The sequence below is a fragment of the Triturus cristatus genome, chromosome 2_1 (genome assembly GCF_964204655.1).
Source record: "Triturus cristatus chromosome 2_1, aTriCri1.1, whole genome shotgun sequence".
NCBI lineage: Eukaryota > Metazoa > Chordata > Amphibia > Caudata > Salamandridae > Triturus > Triturus cristatus.
In genome coordinates, this window is record NC_140581.1 from 1031141669 (window position 1) to 1031165282 (window position 23614).

Consider the following 23614-nt stretch of genomic DNA (forward strand, 5'->3'; position numbering starts at 1 on the left):
GTCCTGTTTCCGGTTTGCGTTTTGATGGCAATTTGGCGTGAATATGCCCAGTTTTGAGATTGATCACCAGTTCTTTCATTTCAGGTCCGAGTTCGAAGGCGAGCCGTCGAAACGAGGATCCTTTGCTGGAGTAGGGGCCATTTTATCTTTCTGTGCTAATATTTTTGGAGCAGAGGTTTTCGGCGCCCAAGTCTTTGGATCCAAAGAATGTTTTGGTACCAAAAGAGTTGGTTCCGAAACGCGTTTCGGTTTCGAAACAGATTGTTTCGGCTTGGTGCCTGAATGCAGCCAACTCGATCCCGAACCGGAAGGCTTCGACATTTGTTTTGGTGCCGAGCTCAAAGGCAGGGCGTTTCGAAACATGTTCACAGTGCCGACCTTGACCCGAAGGCAGAGGAGGGACCGGAGCCTTTTTCTTGGGCAGAGGTGGAGTTTGGGGCAGGGGAGGTTAAGTACTCACCCTGCGGAAGCTCCTCGTCCATGTCTGAGTCTGCTTCTGACACGGAAATCAGCTTCTCTTCCTCCTCGGCTCTCTGTGCGTCATAGACGTCTGGTTCGGAGTCTTCTCCGAAGAGATCCGGAATGGAGCTGCTGTGTTGTTGCATTTCGGGGCGTCGAGCCAGACGGTCACAGAGTGTTTTCTTGGATCGGAAGGATTTGCAGGCGTGGCAGTCCTGTTCTTTGCGCTCCGGGGAGCGGCACAAGTTGCAGACTTTGTGCAAGTCGGTGCACGGGTACTTGGCGTGGCACAGAGGACAGAATTTAAAATGAGTCCGTTCCATCAACTGCGAGGTGGCTTGACAAAGCTAGGCCCAACGGCCTTCCACAAAGTTTCCGATCGTAAGTGTTTTCTGAGCCGATACAATAGGCAGAGAATGGGAAACTCAATCGAACAACAACACCGTCGAGGTTAAGTGGATTGCGCACTGAGGGGAACCCGAGAAACTGTTGAACCGGAGCGCAGCAATTCACGTCCGAACCCGATGGCAGAAAAAAAAACAATCTAACAATGGAGCCGATGCCCAGGCACACTATCACTGAAAGGAGGAGTCCCCTACCTCGTGACTGGAAAGACTTCTTCGAAGAACAACTTGCAAACATTTGCTTCCAACACTAGATGGTAGGAGTATGCAAAGCACGTGATCTACAGCTCACATGCTTCGAATACGAGGTTATCTGTTTCAAGGTAACCACTTGGGTTTGGGAGTTGGTGTTTTGGGATTAGAATAGAGGTTTCCCCAGGGTAAAGGATGCACTCACAAAGCACCCTCAGCAGCACTAGGGCGGCCGGGTGCAGAGTGCTGAGGCCCAATGTTATCCAATGGGGGATAGGGGGCCTCCTGTTGGAGGCTGCTCACGAGCAGGCTACAAGGTTGTGGGAGCAAAGCTCCTGGTGTTAGGTTCAGGGCAAAGGGGGATCTGAGTTCGCACCCAAAATACACCCGCAGCAGCACAGGGGCGGCTGTGTGCAGGGTGCTGTTTTGGGATCGGGTGCTCTGTTGCTTTCATCAGGGGTTCTCCAGTTGCAACAAAGACTGCAGGCTCGGGGCTGAAGATCTTCTGGAGGTGACCACTGGTTGGAGAGGTAAGTTGGGATGCCTGGAGATGCTGGGACACTTTGTTGGGCCACCCAAGGCCGTGGGACGTCGGGTGCAAGGGGGGTCTTTAGGCATCAGGTTTTCTTACCAGCTCCGGTGGCAGTCAGGATGGGCGGCGGGGGTGTTGTCCTCCAGAAAGGGGCTGCAGGCATCGATCGGAGATTTAAGCCAGGTCAGAAATCACCAGATCTCAGGTCAGGATCACCAGGGAGACCTCGTGGTGCAACTCAAACTTGGCTGTGGGCGTAGGGTGCAGACTCGTGGATTTGGCAGAAGCCAGAGTCTGTGGGTGAGCAAATCCGGTGCTCACGGGAGACAACGTCTTGGTTTTGAAAGTGATGTAGCTCAGATTTCATCTGGAGTCAGGCATTGCTTTATTTTTGAGCAAATGGGGGATGGGAGCACACTGCCACACCTCCCAGCACAGTTCGCCCCTTAGCATTGTGGTAAATGCAGTTCACAGTGATTTCTTACTTGAATTTTAGCTGTAGTGGTTCACCAAAGTTGGTGCAGGTTAGTGCTGTGAATCTCTAGAGACATTTGTTTCTGGATTTTATCCGTCTTCAGTAGAGATAAAAAACGAAAATTCTTTCTGGGGTTGCTGGAAAGGCTGCCATAGTCTCTCAGGTCTCAGTACCTCTCTCTGGCGCACAGGTGCATCACCATAGCCTCGTCAGCTCAGTGGCTCAAGGGAGCCTTTTCAAACAAATGAGGGATGGGAGCACACTGCCACACCTCCCAGCACAGTTCGCCCCTTAGCATTGTGGAAAACATGAAATGAATCAAATGGTTTTTTTTAGTGGCAAATTTTGGTGCATGCAAATGAAAACACAAAAGAGGCCTGCAAATGAAATCACGTAAAACGATGCTCATTTAAGTAATCGTGGTTGTTTTAATGTGTAGTTTAGATTTAACCTCATTATAGAATATATATTTACTTTAGATTAATTTAAAAAATGTGTCTTGAACTAGAATATTTGTGCTGAATTAACACGCATTTTTGCAGTGTAGAAAAAGCTTCTGATTAGTTTCCTTCCGAAGGCTCACCGTGGCCTCTTTAGCCTCGAGATAAGGAAAATGGTATGTGTTCTGTTTTCTCGCAACTTTCAATGAAAGGGCTTTGTTGATAAATCACACTCTCCTGCTTCCGTCTCTTTGACCTTTACTATGTTGCATTTAAAAAATAAAAAAAATTGTAGCCTGTTTAAACAGTGAAGAGAAAAACTGCAGAGCACACATTTTTCTTATAAAATGTATTTTCTGTTTCCTCATAATTAACACTTGTTACAGAAAATGTCATTGTTTTAAAATGTAAAAGGCTGTGAAGTCATGTAATGAGAAACACACCTGATTAATGACGTATCCAGTCAGCCCATGGGGAGACTATGTCTTGAAATTCTGACTGGACCAGCTACGAGGACCAAGCATGGGGACTTTTGCTTGAAATATGGCTTACAAGTGGGAGGGGTAGCTTTTTGCTAATTTTTTCCTGAACACCAGGCAGGACGCTAGACCGATAACTGGAAGCCATAGAGAGAGAAGGAGGGGCTGCGTCTGTGGGGGGCTATTTTGAAGCTCCAGAGAAAGAGACAGATGAACAGCGCAGCGAGGCAGAGAGAGGGAGAGCTGAGAAGATCAGAACAGGTTTAGATTTTAGGTGCTTTGACTAACTGTAAGAAAGTGGCTCTGGATATACTGTTCCCAAATAGGTACAGTGTGTACAGAGTCCACAGTCCCCAGAGGTTTGTCAGAGGTTAAAGTTAGATATAACCTTACTCTCTAAAGTGGTAGCTTGGTCGAGCAGTAAGGCAGTATCAGAGGGACGTGTAAAGCATTTGTTGCACACACACAGCCAGCAAATGGTCTCACACACTCATTAACTGAACTCTAGGCCAATGGTTTACATATAAAAAATATATGCTGGTTTTATTTTAGCACCAACAATAGGTATCAAAATAAACTCTCAGAATGAGATGCTTTGGATAAATACTTTTGCAATATGCAATTGGCTCTTGTAGAAAGTTTCAGAATGTTGCAATAGGCAACACAAGTTCAATCACAATAATGCATTAAGTTCAATGGAAGTTTTAAGTTATTTGCAATAGATTACTTTCAAGATTACTTTTGTAATTCCAGGACTGGATCCTAGATTCTGTCCTGGGTCAGTTATCAGAAACAAGTGATAAAAGTCGACTTAGTTGCTGTTATGATTTTTATACAATATTTTGTTATTTTAAAAGCTGACAAATTATTTCATAGAAAACAGTCAATGATTACCTATGGAAGAAAATTCAAGTTACAGGTATAGTATATTCTCGTTACTTTTGTAATCCAGTACTTGGTGCCTAGACTCAGTACTGGGACCTCTATCTAAAGCAGGTAAGTAATTACGTTTTCACAGTTTGTATGATTTTTAAAGAATATTTGAAGTTTGCAAAAATCGACACTTAGAAGAAATTTCACAGAAAAACAGACAATGATTCCCTATGGAAGAAAATTGGGTTACTGGCAAGTACGGTTGTGAATATTTTTAAGGGTCAGTGCTGGGCACCAAGATCCAGCACTGGGAGCTCACCTAATAGCAGGTGAGCATTTTCGTTTCTCGGCTGATTTTTGGTGAATATTTTAAGGTTAACCACAGAGGCAGCCGGGAGCAGAGAGAGTTAGGCCCAATGTTATCCTATGGGAGGCAGGGGCGCCTTGGTTGGTGGAAGCTTTGGGAGCTGGGCTCCTGGTCACTTGCTCAGGGCAAATGGGGAAGTAGATAGGTGCAAAGGTTACATTGACAGGGCCACTCGGGCGGCTGGGTGCAGGGTGCTTTTGAGACTTCGGGCGCTCAATTGGTTTCAATGGGAAAGCTCCGGTTTAGAAAAAGACTGCAAGCTCGGGGACGAAGATTCTTCAGGTGCCACCACCACTTCGAGAGATAAGTTGGGTAGTTGGAGGACAAGTAGGTACCCAGGAGTTGGGCACAGGGGGATGCAGGGCGCCGGGTGCAGCGGTGCCTTTTGGTGTTGGGAAATCTTACCCTCTGTTGATCACGGTTGGAGGGGTACCTGGTTCTGAGGCTGCAGGCGTCGTCAGGAGCGTCGAGGGAAGTCCTTGGGTGCCGGACTCGGGGTCACAGTCGCCGGGGGGTCGTCCTCGTGGTCTTTGTTCACTCCTGCACAGGCCAGGCTTGGCGGGTACAGAGTGTACAGGGATCGCGGTTCCGGGCTGATGCCAGAGATTAGAAGCCGATTTTGAGTAGAGCCTCTACTCATGCGAGTCCCAGGTGCTTAGTGCCAAAAGGTAGCCAGGTCCTCTGGGGTTTGTGAGGTTGCTGGCCACAAGAGATGCCGGGTTGTAGCAGGAGCAGGTTCGAGGGTCGACATGCCGGTAGACTTCCGTGGTGAGCAGTAGCTTTACTACAGTGATTTAATAAGCAACTAGAGTGCTAACATTCAGAATTTATGGCAAATGTGTGACATATCTGAATACCTTCTTGATGGAATCAAAGTAAAAAAAAGAAAGCATTTCCTACTGAGGAGACTGCAGTAAATGAGGAAATTAGGAAACTTCATAACAAATGAATCTCCCAAGATGGCCACCAGAGACAAAAGAGCCCAAACGTAGCCCAAATATCACCCAGATGTAGCCCACATGTAGCCCAATGACAGAAGTGTGCAAAACACTTATTTTTTGTGAATTTGCAGTTTTATATAGTGCAGACTTGTCAGGTATTGGAGTGCTTTACATGAGCATTGGTTATATCACACAAGATCAAATTCATTTTGGTTGTAGACATGGGGAGATTAAGTGATTTGACCAGAATCACAGAATGACGAGCTGAAGCAGAAACTCCAACCTGGTTTCCCAGTTGCAAAGTCTGCAGCTCTGGAAGGAACACCACATCCTCTCCCCTAGGTGCAACATTTAATCAAGTGGTCAACTGGATAAAAAAACATAAAGATTACAAATAATGTAAAAGTTCTTTGTCGCTATTTGAAAATTCAGAAAATATGTCTTCATTTTGTTTTTTTAGAGCACTAACCATAATTTTGATGTAAATAGGACCCTCTCATATATGTAATTTCTAAAGGAAATACTCTAGGTATTACAGTTTTGATCACATCAAGATGACGTCAGGCGTTCCACACTTTTGTAATAAATATAGAATGTTAGCAATCTAGTTGTTCATTGGGATACTGTTGAGAGGCAGAGGCCAGGGGTACGGACTCTGAAAATTGAAGGCAGGTAGGAGAGTGCAGAGGCAACAATTTGACCACACTGGGCGGGCAGGAAGGGCAGTGGCAGCACAACAGACTATGGAGGGCAGTGGAAAGGGGGGCAGGGGCAACAAACCAACAATACAGGACTGGCAAGAGGCTGGGGCAATATAATAGACCATTGTGGGCAGAAGGCAGAGGCAGTGGTAGTACAACCATACATGCCAACAGACCCGTTTCAGCCAGGAAACGTTCACTGTTTTTAAGCTCAAATGGGCTTTATTTGATCGGTCTCCTGTCTACAATCTCATCTTTTTCAATGTAACTCAAAGGGGAAAATCAATACCCCAGTTTTCTTTCAAAATTTCCCTCTTACCAAGTTCAAAATGTTCGCAAGTATGGTACATTGGATCATGGTAGGCAGGAGGAATTGGGGTAGGGACATGGACTCGGATAACAGAAGACACAAGGGACATGGAGAGGTGCAGGTTACAGTCATCTGACAATGCTAGGCAGGTGGGAGGGTAGTGGCAGCTCAACAGAACACTCAGAGTAGATAGGAGTGGCAGGTCCATGGAACATGGTGGGCAAAAAGGATGGAGCAGGGGCATGCACAAAGACATCGGAGGGCAGGGGGAAGGAGAATAGGGGCAGCAAGCTAAGCAAAGAGGCAAAGCAGGAGGTCAATGATGGGCCATAGAATTGGGCAATGGAGGACAGGAGGAGTGGACTCGTACATCATGCTAAATGGAGGGCAGTGGCAGCACATCAGACCATGCATGGCAGGAGGGAGGAGGCTAGTCCATTCAGACAAAAGAGGATAGGGAGGAGGTGGATGGGGCAGCAAGCTAACCGTTCAGAGAAGGTGGGTATTAGGAACTTTATTGTTTTTAAAATGTGTGTCTTTGCGAACTACTTAAAACATGAACAAGTATGCAGCATAATCTCACTTTTATTCAGGAAGAAGAGGACGTTTGTGACTCCGGGCTCACTCGGCAGAAACACCCCCTGACCCCCCACCCCACATCGCAAAATGTAGTGCCCGTGAAAAGGGTAGGTGGACGCAGTGTTATATAGAACATAGTCCTGAGAGCACAACTGAAAATGAAAACTAGATGTAGTATATGGTACAAACTATGCACCAAAAAGTGTGATATAAGATGAACTGGGGTGTGAAATATAATATGCAATACATTGTGCGCGAGATAGCACAGGCACTAGCGCGTGCTATGCGATATGCGCCTTGGAGTGTAATATGCACAGGGCAGTGTTGTGTAACCTTACTAGTCTCTAAAGTTGTAATATAAAATATGTGCTGGGGAGTGTAACGTTGCATATGCACTGTGACAAAGATATGGATCCCAGATTGTAATATGTATGGCATAGTGCTGTGCGTTATAACATAGGCATAGAGGAAGGCACGATAGATGGGGCAATATAACCCTGCGAAGGCAAGTGTGGCATGACATTCACGGGGTGGTGTTACAGTGCACATGGGCTAGAGAGTGTCATAGCATAAGCACTAGCTGGTGGAATACAACAGAGGTGTGTGGCACTCTGCGGGCACTGGTGGGTGTAACACAGCATTGGGCTCAGCCAGGAGCACGCTGTGACTCACGTGAGATTCATCTCCTTTCCAGAGAGTAAAATAAAAAGTATTATACATCCGCGGTGGATGTGTATTTTATTAACCGTGAGGGGGGTTTCTTGCATAGTTTGGTCGAATTTGTCGAATCCCCTTTGAATGGCTTGGTGTGCGTGTGTATTAAATGTGCCCGTCAATAGCTACCCATGTTTGTATAAATAAATGACAAGGGCGTCTACTTGGAGAGCACCCACCGGTGGGGGCGCCGGGATTAGGCACGGTAGGGTGTCAGACACGTCGGAGCTTCACTAGCGGTGTAAATACATTCCACGTGGATTCATTGTATGCATAGTCGCCTTTTAATGAATATCACGCAAATCGTCATGGTGATAGGTACATACGGTTTGTCCAGCATGTCCTGTGTGTTTCTATAAATATATATATTTTTTTAAATAATAAAAAACTAAGGCCGGCCCCGGGGTCCCTGGGGCCAGAAGTGGCCTAAGGAGGGGGGCAACGCAGCCCCCCTCCAAAAGAATTTTAAAAAATACAATAAAAAAAAAGGCCATGATCCAGGGGTTTGGGTCCCTGGGGCCGATTAAGGCCTTGGGAGGGCCACATTTATTTTTTTCAACAAAAAAAATTAGGGTACAGGCCCTGGGGGATGGGGTCCCCAGGGCCAATAAATTAGATAAAGAAGGGGGGCCACACAGCCCTCCTTAAAAAAATTAAATAAATAAAAGACCGGCATCACGCCGGAGGCCACGCCCCCTCCTTGCAGCGCTCTGCAAACGCGCCCCCTGGCCAGTTGCAAGTTGGGGAATTAATTCCCCTTCAATACTGAGGGTCCCTGAAGGCCAACTAGCCCAACAGATATCTACAGTATGCGCCAGGGAGCTGCGTTACAGACAGGTGTTCTGAGGCCACACCCCTTTTTACACCTCTATGCAACGCAGCTCTGTGGTGCTTACTGGAGGTACCTAGTGGGCTAGTTTGACCCTAGGGACCCTTAGGATTCAAGGGGACTTCATCTCTCAACTCAGAACGGCCACAGGGCGCATTTACACAGTGGTGAAGGGAGGGGACGGGGCCTGAGGTGACGTGTGCAAACACGCCCTGTGGCGCGTTTTAAGTTGGGGAAATAATTCCCTTTCAATCCTGAGGGACCCTGGGGGCCAACTAGCCCACCAGGTGCTTCCAGTAAGCGCCACTGCGCTGCGTTGCAGAGAGGTGGTCTAGGCCGTGCCCCTTTTTACATCTCTCTGGCACTTACTGGAGGTACCTAGTGGTCTAGTCGGACCCTTCGGATTCATGGGAACTTAATCTCCCAACTTAAAACAGTCACAAGGCGTGTTTACACAGTGGGGAGGGGGCGAGGCGTGAGGTGACGTGTGCAAACGCACCCTGTGGCGCGTTTTAAGAGGTAGTTTTAATCCCCTGCCCGATTATATACTAGGGGCTTACAGAGGTCGTCACGCTAATCACAGGGGGACCCCAAAGCATAGTGTTCCCTAGTGTATGTAGGTGTTTTCACTGTATTCTGAGTGTCTTTTAACATAGCACTGGCTCTAGGACTGGTTAGTCAGACTCAGTTACCACCAGTATCCGTCTGAAAAAGTTAAGGGTACAGGATGATTTTGCAACAAGGCTTCTTTCTGCTCTTCTGTTTGTTCTTTCTGCACGTTATCCTTCTTCCTGCACTTTTCTTCGTCTTTGAGGACTTCTGTTGCTTCTTTCTGCATTTCTTTTTTTCTTTGCACGTTTTTCCTTCTTTCTTCACATGTCCTATCTCTGTAGGCATAGTTAGAAATTAGCATTTAAAAAACCTTAAAAATTCACTGAAAAAACCATAGGTTTCAGGGGCGTTGTAGTTAGCTGGACTTTTCACTCGTACAAAACCATTGAAATTCCCCCGTTATAGTTAGTTCAGCTAACTATAACTCGCGCGCCCGCAATGCACTGCTGATGACATCACATATTACATCACTCATGACATGGTCAGAGACATCACTCATGACATCATCCAGTGAATGTGTTTTTCTGAAAATTACATACGTTTTATATATGCATATCTCAAGGTCGATGGAAGAATAAATGGGTATATAAGTGTACGAGTGAAAAGTCCAGCTAACTATAATGCCCCTGAAACCTATGTTTCTTCCAGTGAATTTCTAAGGTTTTTTAAATGCTAATTCCAAACTATAACGTGCCTGAAACCTATGGTTTTTTCAGTGAATATATATATATATTTGTGAAAGACCTTCTGCAATCCCAATTGGAAACGAAAGGAGCAGCACACCAGGAAACTGCACAATTTATTTTATTGCGCACCAGAGGTAAGTCTTATCTTTGGTGCGCAATAAAATCAATTGTGCAGTCTCCTGGTGTGCCGCTCCTTTTCGTTTCCAATTGGGATTGCAGAAGGTCTTTCACAAATTTAATTACGGCAGCTGTCGCCGTATAGCTAGCACCGACACCGCAGGATTGGAAACCACGGAGTACAGCAGTATGGTGGATTTCAGATATAGATAGATATAGATATATACATATATACACACACACACACATATATACACACACACACAACCATAGATAATACAGTGCTTAAAAATATCAACCAAAGAAAGCCATCACGCTGACATTCATGAACATAAGTAACACGAGACTGAGCAGTTAGCAACATAGTACAAAAAAAATTGAGGAAAGGATGGCGAGGGGAAATCGTACCCCTCAACAAAAGAAAAATCAGCAAAGCATAAGGAAGTTATGCTAGCATATTAGAAGCCTGAAAAAGGGACTGGGAAAAGCCACATCCTGAAGAAAGAAACAGGAAAGGAAACCTTCCCATAAAGATTACAAAGGTGAATTGGATGTAAAACAGCCAAAGGTGAGTAAAGGCCAATTACTGGAAGTCCTAGACTGTGAAAGTGGTGAAGGTTATCTGACAATGTAGGAGCCAATGAAAGTCCAAAAAACGGTCCGAAGGAAAATGAAGCTACATAAAGCATAAGGTACAAAATCATGAACCAACAATAAAAAAGTCAATCGGAAGGAGAGGCAAATTAAATAAATACAATATATATTCACAGGAGTTGCAGCAGTCCCAACAAAAAGCAAGATTTAACAAAATTGAAGTAACCAGAAGGTCAACACTCATAAGTCCTGAGTGAAAGTAAAGATATGTGCCATGACAGAGTCCTGCGAGTGATATGCCCAACACTGTAGGTCTAAGAATTTACACAACTACAATAAAAAGATAAAATTATCTAATGAAGAAATGAACCCACAAAGTGATTCTCATGACAATAAATCCTGATAAGACCAGGCAATACGAAATCGTACAGCAGAAACATAATAGTCAATGAAAGACCACCAAAGATGGACACATTGGTTAGAAACCAATAGTAAGACAAAGAAACAATATGCAGATGGATGAAGCTATTAAAGTACAGGAGCAGCACGGACAAAGAAGAGAAATATAAACATCTTGATGCCATGCAACATGAGGCAACAAGTTAAATAGGTTGCATATATGCAACAACTGTACTCAGTACTTGACAAAGTCGGACCAAGGGCACAAGGCTGATCGTAAAAAAAAAAAATATGGAGAATCGGAGGCTCATGCACGACAACACTAAAAGAATGTGGAATAGGCCACCATTCAAGAAAATCAGCAGGATGAAAACGGAAAACACTGGTCAGGCCCAGAACGTGGCTTGCCAAGTAGAGACCCTACCAGACGTTCCACTGTGCCAGTGGAAAAATCTTTAACATAAAGGGTGCTCCCTGAGAGAATGAGGGGAGACCAGCAATGCACTTGTAGTGGCAATTCACAAACTGTACACACCCTTGCCCAAGGGGAAAACAAGCCACAGAATCCCATAAAGGATAGCAAATTAGTAAAAAGAATGGCAACATGCCTACCGTAAGTGACTCTAAGAGCAGGTAACACAGGTAAACTATATTGATCAAGAAAGAAATATCACTGAAAAAAGATCTCTTGGGTGAGGAACCCTTCAGCAGAGGTAACAGAAAAATCTATTCAATAGGTAGGGAGAAGACCCACATAAGGTCACAAAAGAAACTCGTCTACAGTGTAAATACAAAAAAGAATAAGACCTGCAGAAGCAGGGAGACCACTCCGGGTGACATGTTATATGAAGCTGAACCACTTAGGGGCCCTTCAAAAAGAGTAAAAGAACACAGATATGAGTCAGTGATGAGACAGACTGAACTTAACATAAACAACTCTGCTTTAGAACAACTATGAAGGGCAACAGACCTAAGTGTCTGCACTACCCAGACGGTCTCGAAAACAACAAAGCAGCGTCAGCATGGGCACCAAATAAATGGAGGAAATCGAAAGGCATGTCAACTAAAGTGGATTGGATTACCTCTGAAAACCCAGAGGTAATAAGCCAAGCCCACCAGCACAACGCCACAGAAGAAATCATGGCACAGTCAACCGAATCTGTGGAGTCCACTCCACACAGATTAATTTAGCAGCATGCTGCCCATCTGAAATTAACTGGTCCAGATCATACAGAGTAGCATCTGGGAGAGATGGCAACAGCATACAAACAGAATCCCGTAAGGCATAAGGAAAAACATTGGCCAAAGCAAGTTGTGTTAATGGAACGTAAAGCAGCACTGGTGGAAGAGAAAGGAATATGCTGCTTACCAGTATGCATCTGTTCTTGGCATGTAGAGCTGCAGAGCCACACACTTAGGATAAGATCGCCATCTGGTATTGGGCTCGGATGATTGCAGGTTGTTGTGGTCTTCGGAAGAAGCCTTTTGGTCAGGAGATAGGGGACTCCTCCTCTGGACATCAGTGCGCATGGGCATCCACTCCATCCTCAGATTGTTTTTCGCCATGATGGGAAATGGAGTGTATAAGAATAAAGAAAAGGATGTCCATGTGTAATGTCTAATTAAGACAGCGCTGGAACAGATACAGGTCCCGGGGAGGTGGGTGGGCGTGTGTGGCTCTGCAGCTCTACATGCCAAGAACAGATGCATACTGGTAAGTAGCATATTCCGTTCAAGGCATATGAGCTGCAGATCACACACTTAGGATAGACTATATAGCAGTGTCTCCCCTAGCGGTGGTCACCCGTATCTGTTGCAGCAGTTTGGAATAAAGTTTTTAGGACAGCTTGACCTATGGAAGCTTGTTGTTTGGATTGCACATCAACACAGTAATGTTTAGTGAAGGTGTGTGTGGTAGACCATGTGGCTGCTTTGCAAATATCTTCTAATGGAATGTTTCCTAAGAATGCCATGGAAGCCCCTATTTTGCGTGTGGAGTGCGCTCTAGGGGGAACTGTAAGAGTGCGTTTAGCTTTTTGGTAACATATTTGGATACATTTAACTATCCACCGGGCTATACCTGATTTTGAAATGGGGTTTCCTTTATGTGGTGGAGAGAAAGCAACAAACAGTTGTTTGGTTTTGCGAAAAGGTTTGGTTCTGTCGATGTAATAAAGCAAGGCTCTTTTAACATCTAAGGTATGAAGAGCTCTCTCAGCTATTGAGTCTGGATTTGGGAAGAACACTGGCAGCTCGACTGATTGGTTAAGATGGAAAGGAGAAATGACTTTTGGTAGGAATTTGGGGTTTGTTCTAAGAACCACTTTGTTACGATGTAGTTGTAAGAATGGTTCTTGAATAGTTAAAGCCTGTATCTCACTTACCCTTCGCAGGGATGTGATTGCAATAAGGAAAGCCACTTTCCATGTAAGGAATTGCAGTTCGCATTTATGCATAGGTTCAAATGGGGGGCCCATGAGCCTAGTTAGAACAATATTTAGATTCCACACCGGAGAAGGTGGTAATCTGGGAGGAATAATCCTTTTAAGACCTTCCATGAAGGCTTTGATCGCTGGCACTTTAAATAGTGACAAGTGTTGTCGATTTTGTAAGTAGGCTGCTAACGCCGCTAGGTGTAGACGTATGGATGAATACGCTAAATTGCATCTTTGCAAGTGTAGTAAATAGCAAATGATGTTTTGGATGGAAGCATCCAGTGGACGTATATTATTGTTAGTGCAGTAAATGGCAAATCTTTTCCATTTTGCAGCATAACATGCCCTAGTAGTAGGTCTTCTAGCTTCTTTTATAATATTCATACAGTCTGGTGGTAGATTGAGGTAACCGAACTCTAAGACTTCAGGAGCCAGATCGCCAAGTACAGTTGTTGTGGATCTGGGTGTCTGATTTCTCCATGGTTCTGGGTTAATAAGGCCGGGGAAAGGCACTGTTTTTGATGTGGAACTAGCGAGAGTTCCAGGAGTGTCGTGAACCAGGGTTGACGTGCCCAAGTGGGAGCTACTAGTATCAGTTTTAGAGACTGTTTGAGCTTGCATACCACAAATGGAATGAGTGGGAGAGGCGGAAAAGCGTACTCAAATCTGCCTGACCAGTTCATCCATACTGCATTGCCCTTCGACTGTGGGTGTGGAAACCTGGCGGCGAAGGTTGGGCATTTTGCGTTTGTGTGTGGCGAACATGTCTATGTCTGGTTGGCCCCATTTTTGGAAGAATGGGAGTAGGACTTTGGGGTGTAATTCCCATTCGTGGATTTGTTGGGTCTGTCGACTTAGGAGATCGGCAATCTGGTTGTGAACCCCTGGAAGGTGTTCCGCTAGCAGGTAGATGTTTTGAGGAATTGCCCATCTCCAAATGTTCTGTGCGAGTTGGGACATGTTGGAGAGAATGTGTCCCCCCCCCTGTTTTTGTATGCAATACATGGTTGTCATGTTGTCTGTGCGAATGAGGACAGTTTTGTTCCTTAGATGTAATTGAAAAGATTTCAGTGCTAGGAACACTGCTAGAAGTTCTAGGTGATTGATATGGAGCAGTTTTTGTTGAGTGGTCCATTTGCCCGGAGTGGTGTGTTGTAGGAGATGGGCTCCCCACCCTGTGAGAGATGCGTCGGTTGTCAGCACTACTTGTGGAGGAGGCTCTAAGAACGGTCGCCCTTTGGACAGGTTGATGGTGTTCCACCATTTCAGTGAGCGAAGTGAGCGACTGTCCACCAACACCAGATCGGTAAGTTGTCCGTGAGCCTGGTTCCACTGTTGTGCTAGACATTCTTGCAAGGGACGCATTTGAAGTGCGTGAGGCACAATGGAGATGCAGGACGCCATCATGCCTAATAGTTGCATAAACACTCTTGCTGGAAGAGAGTGTTGAGTTTGAAGTTTTAAGATGAGGTTTTGTATGTTGGCTATCCTGGCTGTGCTGGGATAAGCTATGGCCTTGGAGGTATTTATGGTGGCTCCCAGATATTGATGTATGTGGGAGGGTTGCAGTTGAGATTTGGGATAGTTGATGGTAAATCCCAAGTTGTGTAAGGTTTGAATAGTTTGGTGAGTGTGGAGAACGCATTTGTCGAAAGTATTGGCTTTTATGAGCCAATCGTCGAGATATGGGAAGACATGGATTTGTTGTCTACTGAGATGCGCTGCTACTACGGCTAGGCATTTGGTGAATACCCTGGGTGCAGTTGTTACTCCGAATGGGAGGACCTTAAACTGATAGTGTTGTCCGTCTACCACAAATCTTAGGTACTCCCTGTGAGCAGGATGCATGGGGATGTGAAAGTATGCGTCCTTGAGGTCTAATGTGGCAAGGAAATCGTCTTGTTGAAGTAGTAGGAGCACTTGTTGAAGAGTGATCATATGGAAGTGATCTGAGTATGTACTGATTTAGGAGTCTGATGTAGAGTATGGGCCTTAACGCCCTGTCCTTTTTGGGGATTAGGAAGTATAGAGAATATACTCCTGTACCCTGATGTTGGAGTGGAACTGGTTCTATTGCGCGTTTTTGAAGCAAGGACCAAATTTCTTGTTTGAGGAGTGTAAGCCCAGCCCAGCAACTGCTTAACATCCCTCAACCATCCTATTTTGTGCCAGCCAGGCATTGATAAAACCTCATTTAGCCCCTCCGCATAACTAACATGCTCCGGAACTCTCCATATGCGGCCCCAGAGGAGTAGCAGGTGCAACCTTGCCTGATCTTTAATAGGGCGGCAGCCCATGTCAAGGAATAAGGGAAGGGTGGGGGTACTATGAGGGAGGCCCATTAAATCCTTCAAAAACTTGTTTTCTGAACGGGTCAGCTGATCCACATTCTGCGCCCCCCAAAGCTCTGCTCCGTAAAGCGCCGCACTCACCCCTCTTGCCTTGTAGATGTCAAGTACTGGGGCAATCGGTTTGAGGGTGGAGGACCGTTGTTCTTTAAGCAGTGCCCCCACCACCCTTTTATGACTTAACAGCATTTTATGGAGATGACAATTCCACCTCATGGTGTCAGAGAGGCGGATTCCTAAATAGTCCAACTCCTTGACCCTTTCTAGGGACACTAAGTTCAGTGAAGGTGGCCTACCCATTTTCTTCGGGGGATTCAAGACCAAATATTTGGTCTTTCCCGTGTTAATTTCTAATCCCTCAAGTTACAAAAAGTTTGAAACCTATCAAGGAGGCTCTGCAACCCAACTGGGGTCTTGGAAATCAAGAGGGTGTCGTCTGCAAATAATAGAGTGGGTATTCTCCTGCCCGCCAGGGATGGAGCATCTGAAGGATTTTGTAAGAGATGCTCCACCACTCCATTGATGTACCATGAAAACAGAGTGGGGGCTAGGACACAGCCCTGACAGACACCTCTATTTACAGTTATTCGGGCGGTCTTTTGGCCCTGTTTACCCCACCGAACCTGTGCAAAATGTTCTGCATGGAACTTAATTATCAAAGACAATAGGTACGGTAGCATACCTAAATCTGACAACACCCTCCATAGGCGGCTACGGGGGACTAGGTCAAAGGCAGTCCGAAAATCTATGAAGGCGAGATACAGACTGCCTTTGCCCAGAACGACCACCTTCCAGTATAACAACAGCAGACGAAATGACTGCTCAATGGTCCCAGTGCCTGACCTGAAACCCGCCTGAAAATCAGAAAGTATCCTATTCTCCTCTACCCACTGGAGCATCCTCCCTAAAACCACCTTTCCTGCCACCTTTTGCGATGAATCCAGTAGGCTTATAGGGCGATAATTAGCTGGGTCGTCCCGACTCCCTTTTTTGAAAATCGGGACGACCTCAGCGCCCATCCAGGAGTCTGGGAGAGGTGCATCATAAAAACTGGCATTAAGTAATGATGCAATGAGCTTTCCCCATTCCAAGGTATTAATGCGGATCAAATCCCCCGGCAGCCCATCCGGCCCGCAGCTTTATTTGGGATAAGACACGAAATCGCATCCTCCACTTCCTTTCCTGTAAACAGGAGGTCCTCGCTCAGCCCGAAAAAGTCAACCGAAAAAGTTTCAGCTGGATCTACCCCAACCCCCGTGGCCACAGTATAAAGGTTGGAAAAATGGTCAAACCATGACGCCTCAGGGATATTGCATGTTAAAAGGGAATCCATGGGTTTATCCCTGGTTCTGATTAAATCCCAAAAACCCTTCCGAGTCCCTCCCAGCACTTGCCAGTTTTAGATCACACCAGAACTGATTCTCCCACTCTTTCTTCGCCTTACCAATAGCACCCCTGTACAACTTCCTGGCTGTACTAATCACTTCGATATCCTTAAGTTTGACTGCATTGATTAGGTCCCTTTTCGGACTTCTGCAGGGAGCAGAGTACCAACCAGGGTTACCCTTAGGGCGCCCCATCTTGTTGGCCCTATAACCTGGGTTTCGCACAGTAAAAAGGTCACCTAGTGCTTTGGTAGTATGGCTAAACAGAGTGGAAATCTCATGAACATTTGACACAAGGGAATCTAATCTGGACAAGGCATAGCCCATGATTGATCTTATCTCCACGATTTTGCCCTCATCGAGAGCTACACTTTTCCATTTTAAACGCCTCCCGCAATTCGAGGGACAAACATCGCTTGTTGACTTCCACGCCTGAGGGGCTTGCAGTTTCTCCCCAACCGTCCACATTGGGGACAGTGACAAGGACAGCGGATTATGATCGCTGTCACACGAAGGGAGGACTGCCATACCCAACAAATGCCCCCAGAGCTTGAAATTCAGCAGGATATAGTCAATTCGAGATGAATGGCCTACCCTATTAAAGGTGTGGGCCCCACAGGAGTCCGACTTTGACCGTCCGTTTACTGCCCTCACACCATATTCCAGGGTTAGGGCATTTAAATGGATAGCACCTTTAGTCCAGCTCTTAATAGGTGGTATTAACAGGGGTGGAATGCCTCTCCTAACATCTTCTTCTTGGGTGCCTAATATGTCTTCCTCGGCTAGGGGTTCAAAAGTGCAGTTAAAGTCCACGGCTAACATAATATATATTTCTGCCCTACAAGATCTAAGTGCGTCCTCTAAGCCCAGTAGGGTCAATGAGGGCGCGCCCCCTTTCGGGGGTCTAGCATAGATATTAAAGATCTCTAAAGTCCGCCCCCCAGAAGACCCTCCGACTACTAATCTCTGCAAGTCTGGGGACTTAGTTTCTATACTCCTTATGTGATACCCCAATAAAATGCTTACCCAGATTAATAGACCACCTGAAGGTCGACCTTTCCCGGCGGGCGAAGGGGTTGCAGGTACAAAGTAGGTAATATAACCAACCTTGTATCGGGGTTCCAGACACCAGGTTTCCTGGAATAAACATATCCCGAATGACTCAATAAAAGAGTTCCATTCCGGTATGTCCAGGTTGCGAGAAATGCCCGCTATATTCCAACTGACAATCTTCAGGACCTCGTCATCAACTGCAACCTGCGCAGAGGAAAACCTCTGCACGGATAGACTAACCTGAAATCCAGAGTTGGTTGATACATCACTCACTGGTTTCAGCTGGTTTGGGGCGTCAAGGGCGAACTCATCGGGATTTAAATAACCTGTTGACTCCACAATATGGGACGCAGCACTACCCTCAGAAGAAGATGGATTTATAACAGAATGGCCCCAAAGCTACCCCTTTACAATCTGGAACACAGCTCTCCTCCACCTCAAATACAGCAGGTGACTTCATGGAAGTTTGGTAACTATTTTGTCAACAATCCTGCCAGGACCAAGTGGGAAATGGGCTTGGATTTTGACGAAACAGGCTGAATTGGGGGAGATTGTGAAGAGTTTGTCTGCCATTCCATCCCTCCCAACTAGCAGCTCTAACAGGCCGGGCAGGAGCTACATAAGGATTAAAGTAACTAAGATCACGCGTACCAATTCCTGTGTTGAGGCCCATACCGCCCTCGCTATTATTGAAACTACAAACATAGCTGGCTACCCTAGGGTCTTCAAAATGGACTATAATACAGTCCCCCATTATGTCTTTGGGCCGGGTGCCTAACCAGCTAACCCTCCTCACATGGATAACCCGACCACCCAGTGAGCTAGGGAGAGGTCTGTTTACCTTCAGCCAGAATAAGGTTTTATTCTTAAGTTTGACATATGACTCCTGTTTACCTGGCTTTAGCACGGGGACCCCAGTAAGTACTGTCACAAAGGGCTGACAGTGTGGGGATAGGTTGGCATTAGGGACAGGCACAATATTTAGAGCATTTCTTGGTTGTAAAATGGGAGTTGGGGTTATTTTGCCAGATTTGTTATTAGTTGTACCAGTACAACTGCTATCGCTAGATTGTTTAGTCATAGCGGTACCGCTTGTACTTGGGCCCACAGACCCCGCAGTCATCACTGGATGGGCAATACTACCCAATGCTGCGTTGGATTGCGCCGGGACCCCCACTGTGGCCACCCCGAACTTCGGGATGGCCCCAGAGGAGGCCGCAGATTGTACAACAGGGCTATTTACCTCAACCACCCCCTTCATTGTCCCACATGGGTTAGTTGGACTTATTGGGGCAGTAGATGTCTCTCGAGAAGCAAAATTCCCTACTGAGCCATCCTCCCTAATTCTAGAGTGAAGTTTAATGAGAGATTTTAGGGAGAAGAAATTATCAAGAGTGACTTGCTCGAATCTATCCAGTCGCTCTGTTAGCCCCTTCACTCTCAAGAACAGGGATCAGCAATGATTTCACAATTTTTTTGAGCTGGGTAATTCATAGGGTCTCGGTAGGGGGGCATTCAGCAGGTTTAGGAGGGTCGGACGTCAAATCTACACATGCCTTCTCTACAATAGCACCAGTAGCTGCTCCCCCTTTTAGCCCCTGGGGATAACCAACACCCACCTCTGCACCCTTGTTGGGCCAACCCACCTTACTTCCAACTCTCCTAGGTTTCTTAAAAGGTTTTAGGTAACTGCCCTTACGTGGACTAGCCAGTCGTTTCCTTTTACTAGAAGCTAGACCATTTACTACAAGTGGTAAGCGCACAGCAGGGGCAGTGAGATCCTCCTGACAAGGTGAGGTAGCAACAGGGAGCAAAAGTGCAGGGGTCTCAATCAGCCGCGGCTCTGACAGGGCGCTCTCACCTCCCAGCAAAACGGCGGCAGACAAACTCTCTAGCCGGTCTAGGCTAGCCATAATCGCAACAACCCGTGGATGGTCAAGGTCTAGTGAAACATTAACTAAAGGATCAGATGCATGAACAGGAGAAACATTAGCTAGAGGGTCAGTTGGGCGTACTGGGGAGGGGACTAATGCCAGAAGGCCCAACGATGAGCGTTTACCGGTCAGGGGTTCCCGAGAAAGACGCCGTTCTGTCATGGCGATTTCTTTCTCGATAACCGTAACAACCCGGGTGATAAATTGGTCCATGGTCCCAGAAACACAACCAGTACCAGCCCCGCCTACTCCCCTCAAGCCCCTACCAGATCGCGTAGACATTGGCATAGAGACCTCAACAAAGTTAGTTAGGCCACTAACTGCGCCTCAAGAAGGAGTCCTTCAGCTGGCAGTCCGATAAAACACAATACTTGCTACCCGTGCACCTCCTAAAGCAAATATCAGAGAGAAGGCCCAGCCCAGCCTTGTCCAGCCCCAGACGGCCCACCCTTTGCCCGGGCTTAGCCCGGCGCCGCGCGTGCGTCCCGCGTTACCTTGCTGTGTAAATAAACCCAGCCGTTAGGGGGAGTGGCCGCTGGTCACCAGGTCACCCCGCTCACCCCTGGGATACGTAGTCCTTTAAATGCAGCTGATGGCGGCAAGGAAGGCAGCAAACTGGCCCCACGAAGCGTCTTTAAATTAGCCCCTCTCACATCCGGCCCCCTGCCGAACGATCAGCTGTCCCGCGGTTCCTTAGGCAGAGTTGCACCAGCCTTTGGCCTGTTCTCAGAAAAAGGCCGCAACACAGCCTTAAGCAGGCCCGCTACTTGTGGTCACAGTCCTGTTATTGGCCCCCGCTGCCGTGCCTCACCCTACCGCCCACACATCTCCCGTATCCTGCCCAAGTCAGTGACAGGCGCGGGAGGCTCTGCGTACACACACAGGGCTTTACCTGGGAGGCGGACGGGGCCGGTAGCAGTTCAAGTCTCCTCCGGTCGCGGGGAAGGCGGCAGATCACACAGCCTCTCTCCCGCAGCAATTCCAGTTTTACCCCAGGCGCCGGAGCTCTTCCTTGTAACGCGGTTGGATTCCTTGCGTTCCCGTCTCTCCGCACAACTTCCTCCTGGGGACGAGCCTCTGGTTGCTTGGCAACCCCCTGCGGCAACACCAATCCCAGTGCGGCTTTCCCCTGACGCTGGAGAGGACACGCCCAGGGCTCCCGAAGCTCCCAGGCAGCGGCGGTGATTACGGGGGAGAGGAGGGAAGATTTCAAAGCGGTCCTGGTGCACTTTTCGCCCTGGCTGTGGCGGTGACGATTGGGAGGCAGTTTTAGATATATCCCCTAATCCAAGGTTGTGGCGGTGAAATACTAGAGCACAGCGCTTCATCTGCCACAGCGCTCGCACTCTAGCAACCCTCTCGGGGTGGAACCGAAGAATCAGGGATTGTTATAAGTATGAGGGATTCCCAGGATAAAATTTTTTTTAAAAAAATAAAGATATGAATCAAGGCAAAATCCATTGTTAAAAAATTGTGGCTCATTTACATAGTGTACAGAACTGTCTGCTTCTTCCTTAAATCCATAGACCAAAAACGTATCTGATGACACAGCATATATAAGCATTGAGTTTTCACTGCTAAGTCATAAAAGCTTGAACCTTTAACAAGTGGCCATGACTATATCAAGCAGGGCAAAGCTCAAAGTTAGTATTTTCCATCCTCATTAATCAAAGCTCTGAGAACCATCATTCTATCAAAATTACAGCCCTGCTTTTCCCCTCCCACCCTCAATCTTCTGTGCAAACAAACCAAGAGGAGGAAAAAGTTAGTTTCCAGGACATCCCTGATGTTTAGAACACACACATCGTCCTCGATTAGTCTCATAAAAGACATTCCCAATGTAGACATACAAAATGAAAAAATGAGAAAGAAGCAACTTTCTTAATCAGACAAAATAATTGAAACAATAACAAGCTTTGGCAAAGTCAAAATGTCTTGTCTGTGAAACCCATTGGCTTTGCCAAAGCTCATTTTTTTATTACATTTTATTATGCCTTAAAACACATTTATAGCTGGTCTTCACAGATACGTGCGCACTCAGTGGGCATATCTGAATTGATTTTGCATTCTTTATAAAACCCCTTCCACATATAGCAGTGGCAAGCCAGTGAATAAGGAGCAAGGGGCAGACCTCAAGTTCACTATGTTTTGTATTGTTCACAAGAGGTTTTTGTCCAATCTGTAGCGGTGAGTAGGCAAGACCTGAAAACCATGTGCACTCACAAAATATTCTTCAAAAAGAGCAGGTAAAAGTTAATGAGGGAAAAAAACTGAAATAGCACACTGGTGATTGTTGACATACATTAGACCAACCACTACAGCCTGAAATATTCAAGATCCTCAAGCCCTAAACCTGGAGTATTTAAAGCAATCATGAGACATTAACGTACACAAGAGTTAAAAAAATTATGACACTAAACTGGGAAAACTATATTTAAATTATAAAGCCTTTGTGCCAACAACAGGTTACACTTGCATCATCAGCAACAATTAGTAAAATTGATATCCAACCTTTGCTGGTTCTTGTTGTAACAAAACCGGTTCTGTAGGAGGTGGTGAAGGAGACTTGGCCTCCAACTCATCCAAATGTTTTTCTTCAATTTCAGGTTTCAACTCTTCTGTTTTTGGTTCCAACTCTGGTTCAGGTTCGGGATCAGGAAGATGCTCTTCCAAAGGCTCCTCAACTCCATTACTGAAACAAGATCATTTTTGAAAATAACTTTTCTATTGTAAACATATGCACTCTATGCAGTCGCACATATGCATGAAACTAATTTGGTATGGTGATAAACGGATGTAGCCAATTATAAAAGCAGGTCTAATAGGAAGGGATGCTTTGCCTTCACATATGGACCCGGGGTATGGAATTAAAAAAAATATCTACTTGTCAATGGGACAGGCTGCTACTTGCCCCGTAAAAAAAAATCCACTTCCCCTTTGGTGAGAAGTAGTGCGTCGACAAAATATGGCAGCAACCTCATTATATAAGAGCACTGATATATGCCAGGGTTAATTTATAGTAGCGCTTGAATCCTACCAATTCCCTTATTTTGCCACCTTTCAACAGATCTACATACTTGGGATGGATGTAGTGTTAACCGCTTCTGTGCCACGCCCTTTCCCGCTCCTGTGCCGGGCGTTACATTAGTGGGTGGGGTTCATGACGAGATAGTCTAGTCATGGGCACAGCGCTACCGTGCTCCATGACGAGACTATCTCGTCATGGGCACTGAAGAGGTTAAGGCAATAGTTTGAGGGATTATTTTTTAATTTTTTATTTGAAGAGTATTATATAGATCTGGCTAGACCCGGAGGTATCAGCTCTTTACATGAGGATCAGTGAGTTACAAGTTACATCTGTTACAAGAGCATAGTTAAACATAGGTTAAAAAAAAAAAAACAACGTTACGGTAATGGAGTGGGAGGAAGGAGACATAACAGGGAGACGGGGAGAAATTGTGCCCAATGTCTGGCTGGGTAGGTGACGTCAAGGCGGTGAACCAGGGCCGATCTCCTCTAGAGCAGTCTAGGCAGCTCCACCGGGCATCAGCCAAGTTGCTCGGACACCGCTGTCAGGATAGTGATCAGGGTTAATCTGAAAAAGTGGAGTTCATATGAGGGAGTAGGAGAGATGAGAACAGCAGTTGGATTTAAGCCCAGGTGTGAGGGGGGGGCTAATGTTTTGATGTTATCAAGGTGCAGTCAGCAGGATGCTTGACGTCCGGGAGTGGTAGCCACCAGAGAACCGGAGAAGAC

The 23614-nt window shown here is 46.2% G+C and overlaps 1 protein-coding gene across 4 annotated transcripts in view; it reads right to left on the bottom strand.

The window, feature by feature from the left end:
- G3BP2 (G3BP stress granule assembly factor 2) overlaps positions 1 to 23614 on the bottom strand; it is a 265334-nt gene that overhangs the window by 121767 nt on the left and 119953 nt on the right. For all 4 annotated transcript variants that reach the window (XM_085635242.1, XM_085635228.1, XM_085635234.1 and 1 more), the window contains exon 7: positions 22370 to 22550. In XM_085635242.1, the coding sequence (XP_085491368.1) occupies positions 22370 to 22550 (181 nt within the window). The remainder of the gene's footprint in view (positions 1 to 22369; positions 22551 to 23614) is intronic.